General features: G+C 42.4%; 2 protein-coding genes across 2 annotated transcripts in view; one reads left to right on the top strand and one right to left on the bottom strand.

Moving 5' to 3' along the window:
- slc12a2 (solute carrier family 12 member 2) overlaps positions 1-13,392 on the top strand; it is a 75,713-nt gene extending 62,321 nt beyond the window's left edge. Inside the window, exons 22-27 of the mRNA XM_078272242.1 lie at positions 1,357-1,479; positions 3,333-3,444; positions 8,760-8,846; positions 10,048-10,183; positions 10,390-10,457; positions 12,311-13,392. Coding sequence (XP_078128368.1) covers positions 1,357-1,479; positions 3,333-3,444; positions 8,760-8,846; positions 10,048-10,183; positions 10,390-10,457; positions 12,311-12,446 — 662 coding nt within the window. The 3' untranslated portion in view covers positions 12,447-13,392. The remainder of the gene's footprint in view (positions 1-1,356; positions 1,480-3,332; positions 3,445-8,759; positions 8,847-10,047; positions 10,184-10,389; positions 10,458-12,310) is intronic.
- Positions 13,393-19,696: 6,304 nt separating this feature from the next.
- Positions 19,697-24,844, bottom strand: minar2 (membrane integral NOTCH2 associated receptor 2). The gene is made up of 3 exons (XM_078270770.1): positions 24,698-24,844; positions 23,273-23,521; positions 19,697-19,888 (listed from the first exon to the last, which is right to left on the bottom strand). The coding sequence occupies exons 1-3, from the start codon at positions 24,842-24,844 to the stop codon at positions 19,697-19,699; spliced, it is 588 nt and encodes a 195-aa protein (XP_078126896.1).
- Positions 24,845-25,285: the final 441 nt, after the last annotated feature.

Consider the following 25,285-nt stretch of genomic DNA (forward strand, 5'->3'; position numbering starts at 1 on the left):
GCAATATGACCCCCCCCCCTCCCCTTTGTCATCACCACCCACCCAGACAAAAATCAAGAAAAGATGACACAGTAACTACAATATTCAAGACCATTCAACAAAATAACAAAATAGACAATAAACCACAAACCAAATGAACATATGTATAAATGAGCACACATCAGCCCATCATACACGTCTCTCCCCCAGCACAAAGCTTCTTAGGAGCCCCCCAGAAAATTCTGGTACTTTCTCTATTTTCTAGTGTAGACATCCAATCTGGCAGACAGTTTATGACATTTTTTTCAAACGCCGCCGCCCTAGGATTCCTCCATCCTCTTAAAAGAATCTGTCTGGCTATCAGTAAACTGGTCTGGACCCAGCTTCTTATGTGCCCATCCCTCTTAGGACTGACCCATCTCCCAGAACAAATCATCTGGGCTGAATGGAACCTGGGTCCCTGCAATCTGACATAGGTTATCATGTATCCCAGTCCAAAATTCCTGGATCTTATCACAGGACTATAGGACATAAATTGGCCGTCCTCTGTCTTACATGTCCAACAATTTGGTGTGTCTTTCAGCCTAATTCTAAACAAACTGGAGGGAGTCCCAATAGAAGCGATGTATAATCATTGCGTGACGTAGTTTTAATTTTCCTACAGATTCTGTCCCACTCCTCATCAACTCAGATCCCTTTCCCATGTCTTCTTGAGGGCTGTCCAGGCTCCATCCCCCAGCTTCTGCATTTGCATAAAATAATACCCAGAAGCCTCATGACCTCTTCCATATTTAAACAGCACCTCATCTAAACATGTTTTTTTTGTTTTTAAACTTTAAACATTAAAAATGAAGAACTCAATGTTCCTTCACATCTCGTCTTCTTCGTTTTAAGAGTGATTCATAACACTAAAAATGACAAGATTGCCTCTGAGTCTGTGTCTTTCCTCTCCTCTACTCGGAGGCATTGGTTACAAATGTAACATTTTCATGATTTTTAAGTAATACTACCAACTAACACCAAAATCAACAATTCTGAAATCTCAATCTAAAATGTGCAGAGGAAACACTGGAACTGTATAGTGGCGGTTTTCATACGCCTTTTAGTTTAATTAGAATTGTGTAACATGTTTTAAGTGCTTACCATCATACCCTTTTTAAAACCACAAAAGTCCGACTGTACATAAATGACTCATCCAAAGTTTGCACGGTTTATCCACTGGGGGTTTGGTTCCACTCTCAGGACTCCCCACAGGCTGACATATTCTAGTAATTACAGTTGTATGTTATCATCTAAATGAGCTTTTACTGTGTTGGTGTTGTGTGTGTGTGTGTGTGTGTGTGTGTGTGTGTGTTTTTTTGGCAACTATCCCTGCAGAAAAGAGGAGCCCGACTCTGCCACTGAATGGGTCAGACCAGAGGCTGCTGGAGGCCAGCCAGCAGTTCCAGAAGAAACAAGGGAAGGGCACAGTGGACGTCTGGTGGCTGTTTGATGACGGAGGTGAGTCTGGGAAAAGAAATGTCCTCTATTGGGAGATCAGTCCAATGGCAGTCTATATCGAGGGTGGTTTATATACGGGATAGTACCGGTGCTGCCGGAGGTTCCGCCGGATGTCCCTCATTTTCTGTGGATGTCCGTCCCCTTCCTCTGTCTCTGTGTTGGCGTTCTAACCTCTGGTGGATTTGTGAGGACTATGGTTAACTGCTCCTCAGATCTCTGCAGGGTAAATCCAGACAGCTAGCTAGACTATCTGTCCAATCGGAGTTTTCTGTTGCACGACTAAAACTACTTTTGAACGTCCACATGTTCCTTCCTGAGACTATTTAGCAGAGGCACCGTGGCTCCGTCCGGAGCTTAGCTCCGCCCAAGATGATTGTGATTGGTTTAAAGAAATGTCAATAAACCAGAGCACATTTTTCTCCCATCCCAGAATGCTGTGTGGACTAGCCAGACCTTCCTCCACAGTGCTGTGGAGGAAGGTCTGGCAATGCGAGACTTGGTCCAATGGTGAACGTAACCAAGTTATCCACTACACCCAGTGCATCCAATATTCAGTCCAAATAACTATTATTGTACATACTTGTATGTTTTAGAAGAAAAGCATGCATCACCTTTTTGTTGGCAGATTAAAATAATTCTGTTGTTAGGTAGCTTGGTTTGCAGCCAAGAAATAATAAATTTGTGTTGGAAAAACTGAATATTGTCTTAAAAATACAGTATACAACATAAATGATTGTCTTAAATGCACAGGGACATTTTGCACATAAACATGTTAAAAACAGATATGGACACAGAACAATATGAGTAACAAGTCAGGACAACACAGAGGCATGAGATGGATCCCCCTAGCTGTATGATGAAATCTATTAGTGATATGTTGATCAGTACAATATGTTAATGTGACTCGCTGTCAGCCCAGCGGAGGGGAAGATGTGAACAAGGCCAGAGGCGGCGTCCTCACTGTGACAGCAGAGACACTGCCACTCTGTGGTGCAGGCTCACGCCTGTCTCTGGATGAGCTGTCTTCTCTTTTCTTCTCTTTTTGAGGCTACATCTCCACTGCTACGTTTTGGTTTAAAAAGGAATATCTTCTGCTACGTTTCCCCCTCTCATTCCCCCTGCTCTGTTGTTTCCCCCTCTCATTCCCCCTGCTCTGGTGTTTCCCCCTCTCATTCCCCCTGCTCTGGTGTTTCCCCCTCTCGTTCCCCCTGCTCTGGTGTTTCCCCCTCTCATTCCCCCTGCTCTGGTGTTTCCTCCTCTCATTCCCCCTGCTCTGGTGTTTCCCCCTCTCATTCCCCCTGCTCTGGTGTTTCCCCCTCTCGTTCCCCCTGCTCTGGTGTTTCCCCCTCTCGTTCCCCCTGCTCTGGTGTTTCCCCCTCTCGTTCCCCCTGCTCTGATGTTTCCCTCTCTCGTTCCCCCTGCTCTGGTGTTTCTGAGCCCCTAAAGCGGCGACATTAGGAAACACTTCTGACCCGTTTTGGTTCTGAATCTGCGGAGGTTGTGTTTCAAACGGAGACCTTTGGCAACACCGACACTGACGCCAACGTTTCTCCTCCTGATTGGGTCTTATCGGTCACGACGTCTCCTTCTCTGAGACTAAAGCTACTAACATTACCATGGCAACTACCAGCAGTGGGCGGAGCCTCCACGCTGCCTCCTGTTTATGCCCAGTATACCAGAATGATGATGAGATATGAGGTTTGGGCGTGTTAGTTTAAACAGAGATTAGTTCTTCTACTGGAGATAAAAACACTTGGTACACCGAGATCACTTTGGGATCAACACTCAAACACTTAAAAACCAAAACGTAGCGATGTAAATGTAGCCTACATGTTGACATGTCTTGTGTCCAGGTCTGACCCTGCTCATCCCCTACCTGCTGACCAACAAGAAGAGGTGGAAGGACTGCAAGATCCGGGTCTTCATCGGGGGCAAGATCAACAGGATCGATCACGACCGCCGAGCGTAAGTACTGCAAGTTCTTCCCATCCACCATGTCAAATTCAAAGGTTAACACGAGTAGATAATAGGTTTGGGCATCGTTTAGATTTTAACATCTCTGATTCTTCCTTTTGATTCTGGTTCTTTGAGGCCTGGAGTTGGAACGGGTCACATGCTTATTTCACAGATAAGAGGAACATTTGATTTAATGGTGATTGACAGTTTTACAGTTTATTTTCAGCCAGACTTTAGAGTTCTGCTTACTGAGCTCCATGGCTGCAACACAAGAAGCACCTGGAAGTACAGTGGTCGCTACGGAAACCAACACTTGGGCAGGTTAAATTTGGAATCAATGATCAGATTTGAAACCAAATTTTCCAAACGATTGCAATAAAAAAACTATTCCATTGGAATCCTAGTAGATAAGGTAACATTTAGCAAAAGAAATGACTGTTCACTTTCCCCAATTATTACCCTTGGATTGTTGTAAAAAAAAAAAAAAAAAAGAAGATATACAACAACTATTACTGCTTCTACATACAATAATAATGATGATAATAGTTAAAAATAACAATGGTTGGAAAGGTTGTTCCCGGTTCCTAGTGCTGTTTGTAGATTTCTGGCATGACTTGGGTTGTGGCCATCTGCTCTCCTTCAGCAGCACTCTCTCTCCTCAGCTGCTGCTGACACACTGCCACTGTGTTCTGTTGACGCCGGCCACTTTGCACACAAGTGTGTGTTCACGTTTGCCATAAGAAGCTGATTTATTGATACACAACCTGACTAAGAGGCACTCGAGATTCTAACCCTCAGTGTCTTGTGAATGGACCCATGTTTAAATGTGTACAGCTCACACAACAACATGCAGTTCATGTACATCACCAAACATGTTACTTGCCACTGACTTGTAAAGTTTTCAAATTTGTAATTAACCATTCCAAAGTGACACTTTGGTTGATGTCCTTGGCACATACTGTTGGACACCAATTAGTCAGCACATAACACTGCATAACAACTGCATTCCTCTCTGTATGACAAATGGTCAACTTTGGCTGTTGTATTGTAGTTAGTGACTATTAACCCTCCGAACCCCAAAACCCGCCGGCGGGTTAGAAAAAGCATGTTCCACTAACCCTAGAAAGAAGCTGAAAAATATTGTTTGTCGGATTCTCAAAATTCCGACGTCCCTGAATGCGCCTCGACATTATGTGAAAAAGCTCCAAAGTAGGCCAAAAAAACACTAATCTGGATACAAACCTCACATGTCAGATTTAAAAAAAAAAAAAAATCAAATCAACCATTTACATGAAGGAGCTGTAAATGCATAACATTGTACAGCTTCTCAGCTATGCGTAGGCAGCCATGTTTGTTTACTGCCATGCACAGCCACATGAAGAAAATTCATCCAAACTGACTGAGCCCAGCACCAAAACACAGCTCAGCCTAGTGGTGAACAGTGGTAGAAGTATTCAGATCCTTTACTTACTAAAGTAGTAATACTACACTGCAATAATACTCTTGTTACAGTACAAGTCCTGCATTGAAAATGTTACTTCATTAAAAGTATATAAGTATCATCAGGAAAATGTAGTTCTGCTTTGAAAACTGTCCTGTGGTGTGTTCAAGGACGCCATGACTTCCAGGGCTTGAAAAACTTATTTCTATGGACATGCACTGGTGCCTATGTCTTAAAAGTTCTTAAAACCTTTTTTTTTTTTTTTGCACCATTTGGTGTATTTGTCCTTTTTTCTTAGCACTTTTTTTTTAATGACCGTTCAAATATGAGGAAATTGTCAATGTGTAATGTCATTTGAGCTGACTTTCCCTTTAGTCGTCTCAGACACTGTACAGTTCAATAACACCAATCCATTAAGAATGAGGACAATGTATAACAATATCATTTGAGCTTACTTTCACTGTACAGGAATGTACAGTGAAACTACTTCACATTTTATATGGTCATAGTCAAGACTTATTTATTATGTGATGTTTAATACATTCTTTCTGAAATGAGTCTTCCTTTGTCCTTTATGGCCGCTCTACGTACCAGTCAGCTGTGTGCTGCTCTGTCCTGTCTGTCTGTGCACTGTCTCTGTCCTCATCATGCCAAGAAGTAATGAGTTATGAAGTAGTTCTCCACCGTGTGACCAAATGAGCGTGTGGCGTGAGTCTCACGGTTAATGCAAAAGAGTCGGCAGCCCTGCACTACCTAATTACTGTACCAAGTTACGTGTACTGGTGCATGTAGAGCTGAGAATTACGCTCACAGCTTACATTTTACGTACACTACTGTCATATGCACGTGGTATTTCAAGCCCTTACTCCACTTACACAAAAGGTAAAGACAACCAAACGTTAACTGAATGTTTAGTCAACATCACACTGAACTTTAAATGCAATCTAAAATGTTACAAGTGATTGTGGAAATTGGTGAAATCCCAGAAACTATAAGTATGAAGTGTGGTCCCTTTTTTTTTTTTTTAAAGGCTTTTAAATACTGGAGCCAGCTGTTTGAGAACATCCTGTCTGTTTTGTGGTTGTATTCCCCCCGGATCAGGTCTTCATCAGAACCATTAGTGTGTGGCCAGCAGGGCTCATTTCCTTGTTATTGTGGGAGAGTCCCATCTCTGTTAATTATCCAAACTGAAATGAAGGCATGTTGAGTGGACAAACACTCTATTTCCGTGTCTTCGGACATTAGTTTACTGTGGTATTAAAGGAAAAGTTCAACCTTTTCAGAAATAGCTTTCTTTCATACAGCAAGGATATCAATCACATGTCTGTGTAGGGCGCTGAAGTCAGGATGTGGTTAGCTTAGCTTAGCATGAAGACTGTAAACAGAGGGCTCTGCCCAAATTAGAAAAAAATAAACGTACCAGCTCACTGATTATCATGCTCTATCATGTTTGTTTAATCTGTCAATGGCTCAACATGTCAAAATAATAATTTGTGCTTTTAGGGGGAGTCATGTTCTGGATCTAGTTTTTTGACCAAAAAAAAGTGTATCCACCTACCCAGTGTTTCTGTGGGTTACCAGACTGGGTTGGTGAGCACCTGGGATGGAAGAAGTATTCAGATTACTGCGGTAAAAGTACCAATACCACACTGTAGAAATACAATACAGTAAAAGTCCTGCATTGAAAATGTTCCTTCAGTAAAAGTCTGTTAGTATCATCAGGAAAATGTAGTTAAAGTATTAAACCATTGTAGAAAGTGTAAAGGATCCAACCAGTTGTGTGTTTTAATGGTCTACACACACACACACACACACAGACACACACAGACAGCTGTGTGTGTAATGGTCTAATCATGTCAGCTGGCCGTTATATTGTTGGCTAGTTTACTTTAGAATCAAACATCAGATTTTATAAACTACATGTGTTTTGTGTGCAGTAATCTTAATGTGTAAAGTAACTAGTAACTAAAGCTGGAACAGATGAATGTAGTGGAGTAACTAAAGTAACTAGTAACTAAAGCTGGAACAGATGAATGTAGTGGAGTAAAAAGTACAATATTTCTCTCTGAAATGTAGCGAAGTAGAAGTAGAAAGTGGCATGAAAAGAAAAGACTCAAGTAAAGTACAAGTACCTCAACATTTGGACTGAAGTACAGTACTGGAGTAAACACTGGTGAGTACTGGTTTTTGGCTCTATACACGCACGGTGGCACCAAACCTGACAATCTCAGTTCACCAGGAAATAGTTCCCTCACAACCACAAACTCTGATTCCTACTTTGTGTGGACACGTAAAACAAATGAAGTCAGTGAGCTTTAGAGGAGCTGGTAGATTTGGACAGCGCCAGGTGCTGGCTCAGCGTTTCCTCCAGTGTATTGCAAGCCTGGTGGCCCACCGGGCCTAAGTTACTGGGAATTATTTGTACTGTATTTTTACGTTTTTTTTAAACTACAGTTACAGTGGGGTGGGTCGGTGGGAAACTTAGACCTTAGTCATATTTTCAAATCTCCAGTCAGATTTTAGCACTGACTGAATGTACGGTCCTATGGAATCTGTCTTATAGCTTTTTATTAATTCTCAATTTAGCAATTCCGTCCATGATTCTGTTATCACAGAAACTATTGGGCTCTACATTAACGCTGCCATCAGTATGGGACTCCGGGCGCTCGTTGGAAGAAAAAAACACTTGCCACCAGGCTAAACAACTTTTCTGGGGGAACCCCTGTAGGCGGTTCCCCCGCTTCCAATCTCCATGCTAAGCTAGGCTAACCATGTCCAGGCTCCAGCTCTGTACTTAAAACAGAACATTGATATCCATATTCTCATCCGACTCCCTGGAAGGATGCAAAGAAGCCTCCTTCACAAAATCTGGAACTGTTCTTGGATGTAATGGGATGCAATATTTCCAATATTATTTATATCTGCATAAACCTTCACGACAGAATCCTCACAAAGGCATCTGCTGCTCGTACTGTCACCCCCCCCCCCCTCCACACACACTCACACACACACTCACACACCTCTCTGTGTCTCTGTCTCTCATTGTCTCCTACAGCTGCCTCCTACCTCCTTTTTGTTGGATTAAATTAGCGAGGTGCTAGCAGCCGAGCCTTTTGTCTCTGTGTGCAGTACAGTACACAGCGCTATGTGCTCTTTGAAAGCCCCTTTGTGTCTGTTCACTGTACAACTACAAACTGGCCATTTCAACCCATATCTGACACTTCAATGTTTCCCTGTCCAACCTGAATGGATTCACACTCCACCATGGTTTTACCAATAGGCACGTTGATGTATTTTTTTATTTTTTAGCCCTCATATTTTGAGATTGTACAGGTGCACGTGTGTTTTAACTTTGAACTGTTTCTTTCTGTATCTTCATTCATTCAGTTCAAAGAGTCAGTTCACCCAGTCAGTCACCCAGATTTTCTTTATTTTTTTTGGGCTAAAATACACACATCATTTGGTGTCTTTTTATTTGTGTCATCTGCTGTAGGTTTTATAAAGCTCTTTGGGTTCGTCGCTACGAGTGCCGTCTTTCACATTACACATTGTTAATGGAAAATATTGATTATTGGGTTTTGACATGAAAGCAGGAGCATCCCAGTTGGATAACGCAGTGCTTTAAAGCGCTCCATATGTGACAGATGATGAGTTCAGGCACTCGGCTTCTTTGTAGTTGAAGCTAAAGGAAATTACTCCCAGTGCAGCCTGTCCCACCAGCCTCCACCCTCCCAGAAACATGTCCAAACAGAGCTATTTAAAGCCGCTTCCCTGCCTTCGGGATGACTCTCATCTCTGTCCACAGCTCCTTGGATTGGAAATGTTTTGCAGTTGGATTCCCATATTTCTCCCAAAGCCTCTTGTTTTGTGTTTTTGTGTGCAGGATGGCCACTCTGCTCAGCAAATTCAGGATAGACTTCTCGGACATCAACGTGTTGGGAGACATCAACACCAAGCCTAAGAAGGAGCAGTAAGTACCAGCCGAGTCCCATTTCCGTTCCTCTGTTATCAGCTCCGTCTGGATCAGCCAATAACTGCAGGCGCTCTCTCCAACCCCTCCCCCTCCCCTCGGGGCTCTGCCCACAAACAGATGTGCACGAGCACCGCAGCATCGCTGCCGCATTTTCACTCAACGAACTTTATTTGAGTTTTCTCCTCCGTTCTCCAGTAGACCTGCAGTAACTCGGTACTACAGTACTGTATGTGTCAGCACGCTGAATAAATGAATGGTAAATGAGTCTGGGCCCTCTGCCCCCCCCCCCCCATGTGAACACATTACATCATCAGAATCCTGAAGCTCAGGCACATTTCACTTTGCTTTGAAAATCCATGTATCTATATACGTATTTCTACATGGCTTTAGGTCGTGCGGGTCCATAACAGTGTTTGTCTTTTTGCTCTAACTTAAAGGATCATTCCAGCTAATTACAATGTGGGTTTCCCTTTTGTAGATTTGTCCATCATTGAAATCGGTAATAAACCCAAACTCCCGTCACATTTACAGATTCACTTCCTGCTTTAAAGCTATAGTGCGTATTGTATATCTGCCCCATGAGGAATTCTAAGTAATGACAACAAAACTGTCGGCGCGTCAATTCAATTTTATTTATAGTATCAAATCATAACAGGAGTTATCTCAAGACACTTTACAGATAGAGTAGGTCTAGACCACACTCTGTCTACACACAAAGTCTACATGATACAAGCCTTCTGTGATCGCGCATGTGCAATGCATTAGTTGTTTTGTCTCTAAAATGTCAGAAAATGGTGAAAAATGTGGATCAGTGTTCCCCAAAGACCAAGATGACGTCCTCAAATGTCTTGTTTAGTCCACAACTCAAAGATCTTCAGTTTACTGTCCCAGAGGAGAGAAGAAACTACAACATATTCACATTTAACACACTGACTTCACACAAGTTTGACTTTCTTTTCATAAAAATGACCGATAAATAACGATTGTTGGATTATCCAAATAGTTTATGATAAATGTAATAGTTGGAATAATAATGGTAATAGTCAGAACTAATGGATGAATCTTTGCAGCTCTACTACTTGACACAGCCGCGGCCGATTGAATCCCTGTGTGCCATCTGAGTGCTGTTTAAGGCTTTAGCATGTGGTTGGCTGGCTGATATGGGGTTAACCACAGAGCTGCTGTTGTTGTTGTGCAGCGTGTCGGCCTTTGAGGAGATGATCGAGCCGTATCGGCTGAAGGAAGACGACATGGAGCAGGACGCGGCGGAGGTGCTGAAGGACAGCGAGCCCTGGAGGATCACCGACAACGAGCTGGAGCTGTACCGCGCCAAGGTCAGTAACTCACCTTGTTCTCTACCACTTCACCAGTTTCAAAACTCAGTGTCATTCCACCTCACACAAGAAAAGCTGAGAGGAGTGGATGGCTTTCTGTGAACACAGTGCTGGCTCGGGACAGGGCAGCAGCAGCAGTGTGTGATGTTATCTGGTAGGCTGATACCTGAATGTTTGAACCTGTTTGTGTCTGTTTGGCTCCTCAGACTAATCGTCAGATCAGACTCAACGAGCTTCTGAAGGAGCACTCAAGCACAGCCAACCTCATCGTCATGTAAGCTGCCGCTCCCTCTGTGTGTGTGTGTGTGTGTGTGTGTGTGTGTGTGTGTGTGCGCGCGCAGACGACATTCCGGCTAATCTCTACAGAATAATCAGATATCTGCATATAAATGCAGATACATTTACAACAACCTAACAAAAAAGCTAAATCGCCAATGGGTTCAAAGATTTTTCATGCAATGTGTTCCACCTCTATTGCTCGCCACACAGACGGTTTACCTGCATGCAACCATGTGTCAATACTACACGTGGTCTATACCACGCCAACTACAAAAAATGTTTTAAGCCAAGGGCCCCTTGTCTAAGAGAGACAGAGCAGGCACCCCCTACTACATATTTTATAAAACTGCATAGCATCTTAAACTGAGCCTACAATAGAAGCCTAAAGCTTTTATACATACCTTTGTCTAGTACCCAAACTGTTCACCTACTAATCCCCCTCCGATGCACCTGTGTCACGTTACAGATGTGCGAAGAATTTTTCTCTACTGAAACATCTTTTAAAAAATGAACAATAATTTAGTGGCCCCCCTGCAGTATCTTTGAAGACCCCCTATGGGCCCCCGGACCCCCTGTTGAAGATCTCTCTCTAGAGCCCAGAGAGAGTTGGATATGTAGCTGTATCAACATCCCCACTTCTAGACCAGCAAAGACTGTATCTGGATATTTGTCGGGTCATTTGAAAAGACAGAAACAGAAATGGGGACAAACAACATTGGGGGGGGGGGGGCTGTATGAGACAACTTCTTTCTAAAGTGTTGGTTTTTTTCTTCACAAAACTACTGCTGTTAATCGCTGTGTGAACATGGATGTCCAGCAGGACAGTCTGTCTGTCTGATGTCCCCCCCCCCCCCATGAAGGCGGAGCTTCCACCGCTTTGTGACCTTTTTTGGACGACACGTCGTACAAACTTTAAGGCGGTGTTCAACCACTACTAGCTCTGCGTTAAAGTGCCCTCGTTCATTTCACTGAGACCACAGCATTGGCACAAAGAGTTTCTACAAAAAACCCGCAGGCCCGTCTGAACCTGGCTCAGCTATTGGCCGAAGCTCACATTCGGGTCGGGCTTCTGTGGGACAGCGGTGCTCATACGGAGCTCATAGTGCTGATCAGCGGATCACAGAGGGAGGGAGAGGGTGGAGGAAACAGGGATCTCTAACAGCACTAACGGCTACCGTGCAAACGGAGCATTAGTTAGCGCTGTGGTTAGCTCAGTCACTGGGGCGACCTGGCTTGCACCGGAGAGCCGGGCTCATCAGCGGTAAAGTTAGCCGTGCGGTGTAATCAGCAGGTAACGTCTGTATGAGCACCAATCTCTCGCAGAAGGCTGGCAGCGTGCAGCACAGCGCCGAGTGTGGCCAACGTTTCAACGACCCGTTCTCGTTTCCACTGACGCCAATAAAATCTTTTTTTAAATCAATATTTTTTGTCAAATTACAGTGCTCAGCATAAGTGAATACACCCATGCTAAAGTTGACTAAAAAGTGAATAAAGTATCAGCATGCCCAATACCAGGGCCTCTCCTAAGTGGAATGCAGCCATCATTAATGGTTTGAATACACCTGTGCTCTTCCTACTATGACATGTCAACATGTCTGCTGTGAGAAAGGTCTATTCAGCAGAGGCAACACGTTTTTTTCCCATCCCAGAATGCTGTGTGGACTAGCCGGACCCTCCTCCGCAGCGCTGTGGAGGAAGGTCTGGCTATGCAAGACTATTGCTAACATATCAATTTAAAAGAAAGGTATCAAAAGCATTATTAGTTTTTGTGTTCTAAAGCTGTGCTCTGTATCAGTGAAGTCAAAGAGAAGCAGCCTGCTGATGCTGTCCCTGTGTTCCTGTGTGCAGGAGTCTGCCGCTGGCCAGGAAGGGCGCCGTGTCCAGCGCTCTGTACATGGCCTGGCTGGAGGCCTTGTCCCGGGACCTGCCTCCCATTCTCCTGGTGCGCGGAAACCACCAGAGTGTCCTCACCTTCTACTCTTAAACACACGCACAGAGAACAAAAAATCCACCTTTTTAAAGTCTCGCATCCACATCCCAGATCCAGTCTGAAGCTACCGGTGCACCACACACACTCCAGAGACACTGATGGAAACAATGCCGCTAATATGAATGAAGATGAAGGAAGTGAGAATGGTCAAGATGTGTAGAAGCCCTAAAGGTGATGGAGGAATGTCAGGGTTGCCCACTCTGCTCCTTTCTCTCTATTTATTCCAAGATGTCTGGGCTCTTGTAGCTCTAGTTTCTTCTAATTTCCTCATGAAACCTTCATTTTTGTCCAAGTTGATTTCTCTCAGGCTCCAAAGCAGTCGTGCACCATGTTCACGTTGTTCTCATGATATGGAATATCCTGATGTCATACTTAAGTTAATTGGACCAGTTGTTTTGTTCGTGATGCAGCAATAATCACCCTGTTATTCCTAAATGTTGGGAGAGAACCATGCAGAATGCTTTGCAACACCTTCTAAAGCCTTATGGATGTGCCTTCCAGTTGAATCAGATAAAATAATTATAATCTCTATCCAGATTGACAATGTTACCTATTATATTAGTGGATAATAGTTAGCTTTATTGAGTTTTAAATGTAATTCCTTCTTAGATGGAGCATTGTATTTATTCGAGTGGATTGCTTGTATTTAATTAAGGGTGTCCACTTGATTGCATGAAGACTTTCTCTGTCATTTCTTTTTCTTTTACCCTAATCAATATGTTTATTTTGGACCATTGCCGTTTTTTTTTTTTTATCCACTTTTGAGTCTTCCTTTTTTAAGCTGTTGAATATTTACGATAGCCTCAGCTACGCGACACAAGACACATTTTGTTTTTGGCCCAGTGCCTAAAAGTGTTTTTATGGTTCTTGTTTTGTTAGAAAAGATTAGCCTTGTCCCATGTAGCTGCTGATGACTAAATGAAGTTTTTCCTTTCAACAACGTTTGTGTTTCTGTCTCCACATGTCCCGTTCTTCCCCTGAAGAGAAACTGCTCCACCCAACAAGCTAGCTGAAACCTTGCCTTAATGCTAGAACTAACGATTGTCAGGAGTTCCTTCTCTCTTATAAGCCATACTGGCTGAATGGTTTCTGGGTAAATACAGATAGCAATCCATTGGTTCCATGTTCTGTTTCAGCACAATTTACTGTATATGCATCTTCATTTTTCTTCCCATAGTCCACCTGCATCAGTCTGTTCTGTTGCATTCTGTAGACCTCCATTTTGCTGGGGATGTAGAGTTAGTGGCCCAGTAGACTGGCTGCTTGTTAGACCACTGGTCTCCATTCCTACGCAGCCTAGATGGACAGAGAGAGTGAAGGACACAAGCTTCACGCTGAAAGACTTGCTGGCAGGAAAATGTGACATTAGTGTTGAGGCAAGAAATACCTCTATGCATATGAGCTTGTGTTGAGTAAGTACGTGTAATAAAAGTCCACGTGAAAGGAACTCCTCACCTCCATTCATATAAGGGGCACGTCAGAGTCTGGCTTAAGGGTACCAAAAAAAGCCATGTACAGCATGGACAATTTCACCATTGTATATACTGATGTTCTAAATGGGTCAAATGTAGTCCCTGTTGGACCGCGGTCGGAGGGAATATTGACTTGGCCAGAGGGTGTGGGTCATTTTCATCTCAGATGTAGTTGAACCAAATTAAAACTCTTCTGCTGTTACTTAACTGCTGGTTAAGTTTTATTCTGAAGGTGCGTTCGGACTGAATGCAGAGTGAATTTTAAAAGCTCCACCATTTCTTATAAAAATCTGTGCAAATGGATGCAAATTCCCCCCAGGGCCGCCCAAACTGAGGCATCAACACATCGAAGTGAGTTAAAATGTTTCAACATGAGGGCAGTGATCAAGATTATCCCTGAAGAGTCCCAATTCCTGAAAATATGGAGACATGAAAAACGCCATATGAGTCAGTAAACAGAGAACAGTAAATGAAATCTGAGTTGTTATCTCCCATTGGATGGCTGAACACAGTTAGTCTTAAATTCTTCAAATGGTGAAATTAGCATAGATAAGTGGAAGGAATCGGAAGGTTGGCTTAAGCGGTGCCCACATAAATGTTCTATTTTAGTGCACTGCCCTGAAAAATGTTATTTGAATGTTCAAAGAGTCCGTGGTATAAGCAGCATCATGCTAACTGCAGTTTATTAAACAATAACTGCACAGGACAAAGTGGAGTAGCCATTCTTTCACTGTCTGCTGAAGCAGTTAACTGCCACCAAACTAACGGAATAAAACAGGGTTCTCTTTATTCGTAATGTACTTTGAAACGTTGCTTTCATGTGCTCTGTCCTCTGTACTGTATGCAATGTCAAAGAGGATTGTCACACGATGCTTAGCTTAGTTGAATGTACTGTATAATAATGAACACTACCCCTAGGAGTTGGCATACATAGTGTCCTTTTGTTTTGCATCATGTATATGAACTGTCTCCTGCAGCGATTGCAGTTGGCGTGGTGCAGTATACTGTGTGTCCGCTTCATTGTGCTGTTAGTATTCATACAGCTGCATCCCATCCTCCATCACCTGCACAATGTGTAGGCCAGGACTTTGATTTACATACTGTACAAATGTGTGTGTGTGGAGAGGTTGTAATGAGTGTGAATATATGCATTCAGTATATACAAACTGACTGTATACACACTGATGCATGTGTAAATTAAATATACCCTAAGTACTTTCCAAGTGTGTAAACAGCGTGTACTGGCTGAGGAACTGTAAACCCTTTGATTAAAGGCACAGTCAAAGACGATCCCTGCTTCAGTTATAGCATGCAACAGCCTCCCCCAAATATCTTCCAGCTCACGTCAGACCGTGAAAAACCTTCCTGAACACATCATTATGTTTAACTTTTCAAAAGAAGAGACCAGTCCAAAATGCGATGGACCCAACCAGACGCAGAGCTGATAGTCCCCTCAGACCATTTTGGCAGTAGGCGATTTGGTAACTTTTACATCGGGGGCACACCAGTTCGTTTTGTTCCCATGACTGCCAAACCGCCCCGTTAACAGGTCTTTTGGTTCCGTATTTTTCACAGCTATATAGTTTTGATAACATTATAGATTTGAAAGGAAGCTGACAGAAGGGGGGGGGGGGACTCAGAGCAAAAGTCACAATTACAAATCTGTCTACTACTTCAGCACCACAGATTTATTAACACGCAGTTAGCTGCTGATGTTTCAGAGCCCTGGTCGGGGCCGTAGACTCTGACTGTCACAAACGTGACAGACTAACATGTTCACTCTCTCTGCTACGGGGGGGTGGAGAGGGGGAGGCAGGTTATCAAGGGGCATGCATTTTGCTAACAAAGGGGATGCCCCCCCCCTTCTCATATCCCCTACTCTATTCTTAGACAATTTGACCAACAGATTGAGAGCCTGTCTGATCCAATTAGACTAAATTAAATTTTGACCTTGGTTTGGAGGAACCACATGGACCCGTGTACACATGTATGTACTGCTGCTTGTTTAAACTATAAAAATGTATACTTGACCCAAACTAGGTACTAACAGTCAGATCTCTCTACCTCTGCTGCTTTGATTTTGTCCATTTTTAAAATCTGTTTCTTGCTAGTAGCCCGACTTTATGATAACACTAAATCACTGCAGTTTCACCTTAACTGGCAGTAGTGTTCCAAAATCACAGTTTGATTGATGTCTGTCAATATTGCATCACTTCCTCTTAGCACAAAATGATAATCGACCTCTTGTGTAGTTAACTGCCATAACAATGTATCAGTATTTTGTCGTCTTATGAAAGACACTGTACTTTTTGTCAACTTTGTTCGTAGTATGCTTTTGGGACGGCAAAGGTTTCAAAAATGTAGTGAGCTGGAACGAGATTGTGACATTTGGGGGCGCTGTTGTGCACTATAACAAAGTGTGTCTTTAATTCATTTTAATTGTGCTGTGAAGCATTTGCTCTCCGTTACTGTTACATAGCAACAATATTCCAACAAGAACACGGGTTACTTTATATTTGTATATTAAAGACTATATCTATGCCTATACATATATACACACACACATATATATATATATATATATATATATATATATATATATATATATATATATATATATATATATATATATATATATATATATATAATTAAATGTATTAGTGTGAGCTGAAGGGGATCTTTGTCTTTGATATGTTACATTAAATGAAACAAAGACCTCCTGTCAACATTTTACTACCAAATACTGGTGTTTGTGTGTCTTCATTTATCTCCTGATATATTCTAAAAGCTGTGTGATGACACTGTTCCACTGAACTGTACCCCCCCCCCTTTGCAATCTGTCATGTGTCGCCATGTTCACACTGCAACATAAAGCAACCTGTAAATACACTTTCTAGTCTAATGGCATACATTAAGGGAGAGGAATAATTATGTTGAGCTTTAATATGGAGAAAGATATTTATTTTAGTTCAGGATTTTCTCCACAGTTTATTGATTTTGCTATATTTTGGTTTAGGTTGTCTGCGATTTGCATGTTTGTTCGTTTTTCCAGGTTATTTTAAAGCTTTATTAGAGCAGCTGTAGAGTGACAGGAAATGGGGGGGGGGGAGAGAAGCGTGAGCTAGGCGTCGCCCCATCTTTCATTGTTTTGTTACATTTTCGATTTTAGCATTGTGTATTGTTTCCGTTTTTGGTTTTGTGTATTTCAGTCTTTTTATTGCCTTTTTGAAGAAAAGACATGACGTCAAAAGCAGATCAACCTGCATTCACACACACACACACACACACACGTGGATGGAATCGACCCGCCGGTTGAAGCAGTGCTGTTTTGATACGCTGTACTGTTCAGTCACTGATATGCTTTTTCTAACATTTATGATTACCAATACTTTGTACATCTTTATTGCAATAAATAAATCAAATGAAATCAGTTACATTTGAAGTCTCTTTGTGTGCTCTGCATTGTTCTAACAGTTACTGAATAGGAAAGGTGGTTACAATATGTTTAAAGCTAGGTTAGTTTTGCCTCCTAAAACAATGACTTTACAATATGCACAACAACAAACTAAAATAAACTCCATCTGCTAAAGCTTAACATCTGTTCACTATGTTTTTATTGGAAGTGCAAACATTTAAAGCTATTTAAAAAGGTAAGATTGAACTAATAATGAAAAATAAACCAGAGATTTACATATTTATTGAGCTTGTTTAGTGGCCCTTAGTGGTTGTGGTTTGTCCCTGTTCTCTTTAAAGGTCCCATGGCATGAAAATGTCACTTCATGAGGTTTTTTAACATTAATATGAGTTCCCCCAGCCTGCCTATGGCCCCCCAGTGGCTAGAAATGGTGATAGGTGTAAACCGAGCCCTGGGTATCCTGCTCTGCCTTTGAGAAAATGAAAGCTCAGATGGGCCAATCAGGAATCTTCCCTTTATGACGTCATAAGGGGAAAGGTTACCTCCCCTTTCTCTGGTTTACCCACCCAGAGCATTTGGCCCCCCCATGAGAGAGAGAGACATGGCTTTCAAATGAGCAACGTGGCAGTTGGTCATGTGGTTGCATGTGGTCAGATGGGAGCACCCAGCAGTGATGTCACGGTGTACTGACACACTCGGCACTACACCTGCACAACGTTGTCAGCTAAACCACTGGAGGGCTGCAAAAAAGATTTTCAGTTGGTTTTAAGTTGCTGTGTACGGAGAGAGATTAGGGCCACATGTGAACATTTTCTGAGTTTAAACACAGAATTCTGACTTTAAAATCAGAACTCAAATAAAATCCTAATCTACCTCCGTAGCTGTGAAGCCACTGGAACTTTTTTTGCGTGGCTACTCTGAGATGATTTCAGCCGTGTGTTTGCTGGTTTCTGCCTGTTGATCCTCCCAGCAGGCTCCAGCTGTTCACACGTCCATCTTCAGAGGATGGGTTTCACATTCATTCATTTCATTTAATGACTTTTATAAAAGGCTTCATAGTTTAACAAATAATATTGTAATTTTAAAATCTATAATAGTTAATGGATTAATTATCTAACAACTCTTCAAATATGTCTTATACAAATATGTATTCTCTAGTGTTGTTCTTTCACACAACTCAAATACGGTGGCCCTGAAGGACAAAACACACCAACAGTTCACAAAACACAAAATGTGAAATGTCGTATTTTGTGAAATGTTGTTGTGTTTTGTCCTTCAGCGCCACCGTAGTTCAGACTATAGAAGTGTGAGAAAATGGGCTACATGAAATGATTCTGAGGGACAGAGAGTCAGGGGCCCCCGGTTTATTCTCTGTCGTGTCCTGCTCTGCGGCATCTCTTTACAAACCTACTGGTGACATTATGGATGCCATATCCATGTTTTATACTGCCACTGGATCAGTTTCCCCTCACGTGGGAGTCAGTATAACGAGTAAAGCTTTCCGGTGTAGGCAGTGCCTGAATTGGACCGCAAAAGGTGCCCATACCCTAATTCAGCATTTGCATGACAAAATCATTCCACGTGTTTTGGATATATCTATATTCATACTTCTATCTTTTAGAGGCGTCCCCGTAAAGTCGACTATTCGATGATTCCTTCTGAAGAGTCTGTTTGGACTGCCAATCTCACGGCAGTCTCGCCGCATTGTCTGAAAATGTGCTTATGAAACAAAGGATCATTCCCTCTGGCCTATGGTGCTGAATGTCTGATTATACATACAGTACAATTGCTTGAGCAGGGAGCCCCTACTGCATATATTGTATACAATGAATTTGCTTAATAAACTAGGCCTACAATAATGTGTAGGGCAGTCTAAAGCCTTTACATACCTTTTAAATGCATAGAATACTAAGCTATTAAAATAATTGTTGGTATGATTTTATAAATCATGTTATAATGTTAAACATACATGTGTCACAGTGAATCCTTAGGATGAACTGGATCTGTGGATTTTAGTGACTACCTTACCTATAGGCCAGTCAGCCTATCATCAATGTGTTTTTTCACAAATAGGCTGATTTATGTTTGCTAATAATATGTTGGAATCATGTTAAGATATTTTAATTTTTGGAGAAAAAAACCCTGTTGAAGATTTGTGGTCTAAACCGCTCCCCATAGCAACCTTTGTCTCCACTGCTCATGTGTCTGTACTCCCATCATGTTGGTGCAGAGCGACATAACAGTATTACAGCGTACTGCTGCAGGTGAGTGGCCAAACGTCCTGACTACAGCCAGATCTCTACTTCTCTGTCAACATAACGTGAGAACAGAACAATAAACGGCCATGTCCCCATCAATCAGTTGTTCTTGTGTAGAACCACAACTGGCACTATGATAACGATAAGTACTGCGCTAACAGACACAATGATCGCGCAAAGAATTTTACAAAGTCTTTTTCTTTTGTGTTCCGCTTCTTTCTTCTTCAGTAAAGAGTCAAATCCTGGTGTGTAGAGATCCTCGAGCCAGAAGTCCAGATCTCTAGGACTCTTCTCTTCCTCCTGCAAAGGAAAAGGAAAACCGGCTGAACTCTGAGACATCAGCAGGTACAAATATAATATATATAACGCATAATATTAATAATAAGCCATGCAGGGATTCACACAGCCTGGCGCTTCCCTTCACGCTCACCATCTTGTAGACAAAAAAGAAGTTTGGGAAAGACATTAGTCAAATGAATGGTGTTCAATTGTAATCTAGATATCATATCACCTTGATCATCATTTCCATTTGGTCTGTAATGTCATAAAAAAACGTCCTATTTTTCCCTTGTTGATATAGGTTATGATAATGACAAGTGTGGATCAGGTTAAAAGTACTGATGAGTGGATGGAGTTGCAGATTTTAAGTCCTCATTTGTTCGGGGGTCCGATGCAGAAGTTTGGTTGTTGGACAAACCTGTCACAGACCACACATGACCACTCTGCTCCGCTGGACTTGTGCCTGGCCAGGGTGTCAGGTAGTTTGTGGCAATTTAATTTAATAACACAACTTTAAGGAATATGTACTGTGTAGCCCTTTCTTTTACAGTTTCGTATTCCTTTAATGATAGCTGCAGGCACAAAAACTTTGTATTTGTGTCTGTAGACTCCTAAATTCACCAAAAGTTAGCATTAGATAGTGCCTCATTTGCATATTTAAACATGACATTTCAGAAAACTTGTAAAACAGTCAGTAATCATCTGGGGAGGTTTCATGCTGATTTTTGACCCCGTTCACCTGTAGTGTCTTCAAAATGCCTGAATATTACAATCCATATGTTAAATACTTAGTACTGTAAAAGTACCACAAGTACAAGTACTATGGTAACCAGTGGTGTAGACTAGTTTTTTGTAGTGAGTATATAGGATTTTTCCCTCCCAGCCTCATACCCGCCCGTCCCAGAGCGACACCCCATATGTTTTTTGTAACGTTACCATGTACAGTATAGCATCAGCCTCATCTGGCTCATTTGCTGTAGTTTCTGTGACATTAACGTCTGCTGCAGTCCCTCCAGTAGCTTCAGGACAGGCTCACCAAAACACTGTGAGAGTGTAGTTTAAATTCGCTTTTCGGTCTCCTTTAGTCATTCACATTAGTTCATTTTATATTTGCGCATCGAATGAACGCCAAGAAACTGTGTAGTTGTTCCTATGTGACTTGCAAGGCAGACGGGGGGGGATTTACGAACGAAAGTGTGAACGTTCTGTCACAAAACAATCGTCGTTACGTAACGTTATCCTCACACTTTTGTTAGTGGGTTGACCTTTCCTAGCGGGTATATGGCTTATACCTGCGTATCACGTAGACTACACCACTGGTGGCAACGTAACTTTAACTAGTGACATGCAGAGAACCTGGGGCTTTTGGTGCTTTGGCCAGTTGGTTATTCAGCCTTTAAGAGTGACTCAGCAGTCACAGACCTGCCAACATGTACGCATTTTTCGTACTTGGCACGCATTTTGACCCTTAAGTACGCTTGTACGATTCGCTGCTCTCTATGTACGCATTTTGTTGCATCTAGCATTTCGCCGGTTTCAGTTTCTATCCAATCAGAGCGCTGCATTTTAACCCTCCGCCCACCTACCCCTCCTAGCCAAATGCTTTGCGCGTTCAATTCAATTGAAGCAAGCCGGGCTGGCTGGATAATAACTGTAGGCTTGCATGCCATGGCCATGGCTGAACTGCCTCAAAAAAAGATTCAGAACGATTTCTTATCGGGAGAGATGGCCGTGCCTCCACATGTCCAGGCTACCTCATCACGCGTTATGCACCGTGTGCAACACAGACATCGACATCAGTCACCAAGGGGCAACAGGTAACGAACACAGTCCCATAAACAAATACTCCCCACCCCCTGAAACATAATGATATTAAAAATAAATGGATGATAAGAAAAAAAAATGTCATAGTGTCCTTCGGTGATGGGAGTAACGCGTTACAATCCGGTGGTTGAAATGACTGCAGCGACGGATGCATTTGCGACATGGACATTATTTTCCGGAGTTTTTTACGCTGTGTTAAAACGAGCTGTCCCGTCACTGTCCCGTCACCGCTTTTAATTGGGTATTTTTCATATAATCCTACTTAGGCTACTTCTAGTCCACCACAATTCAGAGTCAAGTAGACTATTGTACGTTTTACTTAACTATTTATTTTATAGCTTTAGTTACTTTGCAGCGTCAGATTAATAATACAAAATAATATGAATAAATTATGATCTATTAAAGTGGATAAAGATGAGACTTTGTTGACCCCGTGGTGAAATTCACAAGCTACCTGCCAAGTCATTCTTCCGCTTTTATTTTGGTGAAAGTAACTCAAACGTAACGCCAAAGTAGTGTAAGCGTTACAATTCAGAGACAGTAATATTGTAATATAACTAATTACTCTCAAATGACAGTAACTAGTAATCAATAATGTATTACAATATGGCTATTTGCTAGGCCAATGTGATGGCAACTGACATAATGCAATGTCACCCATGTCAACCTTTTAAAAGCCTATCTGAAAATATCTGACCCATGTTATATATTAGCCTATAATAATCTCTGCCAGTCTTCAATCTTGTGCTTTTTTTAGTAGTTGCTTTAGGCCTATTTAAAGTTGTTTTATGAGTAAATCATTAGACTACTTCATTTCCCTTCAGTAATCAGAAGAAGGCTCTGTGTTAACCTGGTCAACTCTCATCTTTAACATAGAAATACTTAGGCATATTTATTAGCTCACCCCGCCTCCTATTAGTTACACTAACAAAAATATATGGGCACAAAATATTGGACAGGATATAAGAAAACATTTGCGTAGTTTCACTACACGTACAGCCATTCATCCACTCCATTCCTCTACACAGTAATAATAATTTATTGTAATCTAGAAGGTAGTGATGAGCCAAACAATGTATTTTCAGGTGGAAGAAGTTTCCATGGGCTATGCCTCCTGTACAACAGTTTGTTTTCAATTTAATGTTGGGAGTGGTTGCAGTAATTGTATAACATTTATGGTCTACTTGTATATGGTTATGGAGTAACTAATAGATATTGATTGATGAAAGTATATTATGTGTATATTATGTAGTATGGTGTTAGGTATCTCATAGGTTTCTCACTGGTGGGTGGGCAACGGTGGAGCGTACATTGGCGGTGGGCTGTCGGGTGATTGCTGCGTGCGGGGGCCCGGGAGTGGGGGGGTTGTACTCATAAAATTTCTTCAAGGTTGGCAGGTCTGCAGTCACTAACTCTGTCACAATAGTAACTGGTTTGCAGAGTAGCACCAACAAATCCTCTGACAGTCTACACAGTGTATCCCTTTATCTGTCTGCTGCCCATCTGTCTGTCTTCTTGTTTTGCAGCCATTCATCCTGTCAATCACCCACAGCTCTCCTCCCCACACTTTACCTTTAGATAACCTGCCAGGTTTCCGTGAACTGTTTGTGTGTCGTACTCCTTGACAGTCCAGGAAGGCTTGGACTTCTTGTTGTCCGCTGCTTCCATGGATCTCATGTTCATGTACAGAGGGTTCCTTTTGATGTTGGACTTGAGAGTGAGCGGTGTGATGTGCTTCTCCAGGTATCTGTCCTCAAACTCTACACGAGTGCCCTCTGGGGACGGAGGAGACCAGCTCTCAGTCTTCACCCTTTGCTCCCTCTACGGAGACAATGAGGCAGCGATTTGAATTTTCACCACATCTACCTTCAACTCTTTCCCCAGACAAAGAGGAGACACTGGAGACACTGGAGACACAGGTACAATGTAGCCTCAACAACAACTCTTCTGCATCAAATACATGATGAGGATTATTTCTGCTTTTTATTTGTGCTTTCCTTATTGTCTGCGTTTCCTTCAATCGCTCAATCAACTCATTATTTGTCACTGGAAATCAAAAAAAACTTTACAAGAAGGTTAAATGTAATTCTGTCAGTTCCTGAGGGTAGCAGCTCCTCCTGAGCCTCTAACCCTAACCCCCTAACCCTCTAACTGTAACCCTAACCCCCCTAACCCTAAGGATTGCTGTGGACGAAGTACACACGGAGATACACTGGTAAGAGCCAATGAGGTTTAACCATGTATCCAGCTTTACTTTTGCAGGGTGCAAATGTTCCACCTAAACAAGTTCCTTTCTGAGGCTATTTAGCAGAGCCACCGTCACTGCGTCCGGAGCTTAGCGCCGCCCAAGACCATTGTGATTGGTTTAAAGAAACAAACAACCCAAAGTGTTTTTTTCTCCTATCCCAGAATGCATCTGTGGTGTAGCCAGGCCTATCTCTACAGTGCTTTGGAGATAGAGCTGGCAATGAGAGACTAGAAGTCAGGAATAACAGCTTCATGACAGTGGTTATGTTAGGCTCAGTGGAGCCACGTAACCCAAAGGGAGCAACACTCAGTGGAACTTGCTTTGTGATACAGGCCCCTGGTGTGAAAGTGATCTTAGTTAATATTGTTAATGCAAAGCCACCTACACATTTGCAATAGATCTCAATCTCAAAAGAACAGGGTCTAAGGATAGATGCTGTGGTATGTTGTACAGATTGTAAAGCTATATACACTTAGCGTTTTACAAAGAGTCTGAATCAAATATTAGACAGGATACTCCTGTCCCTGGATATGAAGACTGATAAATACTGAATGCAGCACTGTCCTGTTCTCCTGTTTCTCTACACAGCTCCAGATTACCATGATGATCTCTGATAGAAGATCATTCCTGCAGACTTGGCTTGTAATGTGGAATCATTTCTAAGGAACCAAGTACAGCTGTCCATGTCAAAGGGGAGAAACAAGACAATCATACAGAGAAGATGAGCGTACAGTAGGAGAGCTCCATACCTGCGAGTAGACTCTGTTCTGCCAGTGTCTCTGACTGGACACGAGTGCCCCGACCTGGAACATGCCGTGTGTGGCCGGCAGCATCCCCACGTCCAGCTGGAAGAACTTCTCTGGGTGATTGTTGTTGGGCAGGACAGAGATGTCCATGGCGGCTGTGCTGCTCCGTCCAAACTGATGGCTTGACCTGCCGGCAGTAACTCACACGCTCACTACAACTTGCATGCTTGCTAATAATTCATGGAGAGCAAGGTATTCATGAGCCTGTATCACTAACAGGTGTGTGTAACCCAATCTGATCATTAAGAGCCTGACACGCTGACAAGCACCAGTATCAGAGAGAGAGAGAGAGAGAGAGAGAGAGAGAGAGAGAGAGAGAGAGCCAAGACTGCCAGCAGGATGATTGGGGTTGACTAGGTGTCTGCAGCTCAGCTTCTTCTAAAAAAGACAGATCAGATCGATGATCCTGCTCATCCTCCCCATCAGAAATTCAGAAGCAGCAGCCGGTCAAACGGTAGATATCTGCAGCGAATCATTTTTGCCTACAGCAATTAGACTGCACAATTGGTGTTTAAGCTGCATCATTGCAGT

This window comes from Sander vitreus, chromosome 16, assembly GCF_031162955.1.
Source record: "Sander vitreus isolate 19-12246 chromosome 16, sanVit1, whole genome shotgun sequence".
Lineage (NCBI taxonomy): Eukaryota > Metazoa > Chordata > Actinopteri > Perciformes > Percidae > Sander > Sander vitreus.

Coding starts and splice junctions, on each gene's coding strand:
- minar2 (XM_078270770.1), bottom strand. CDS start 24,844: ATGGACATCTCTGTCCTGCCCAACAACAATCACCCAGAGAAGTTCTTC. Junction 23,522..24,697: donor AGAACAGAGTCTACTCGCAG/GTATGGAGCTCT, acceptor TTGTCTCCGTAG/AGGGAGCAAAGGGTGAAGAC. Junction 19,889..23,272: donor ACCTGGCAGGTTATCTAAAG/GTAAAGTGTGGG, acceptor CAGGAGGAAGAG/AAGAGTCCTAGAGATCTGGA.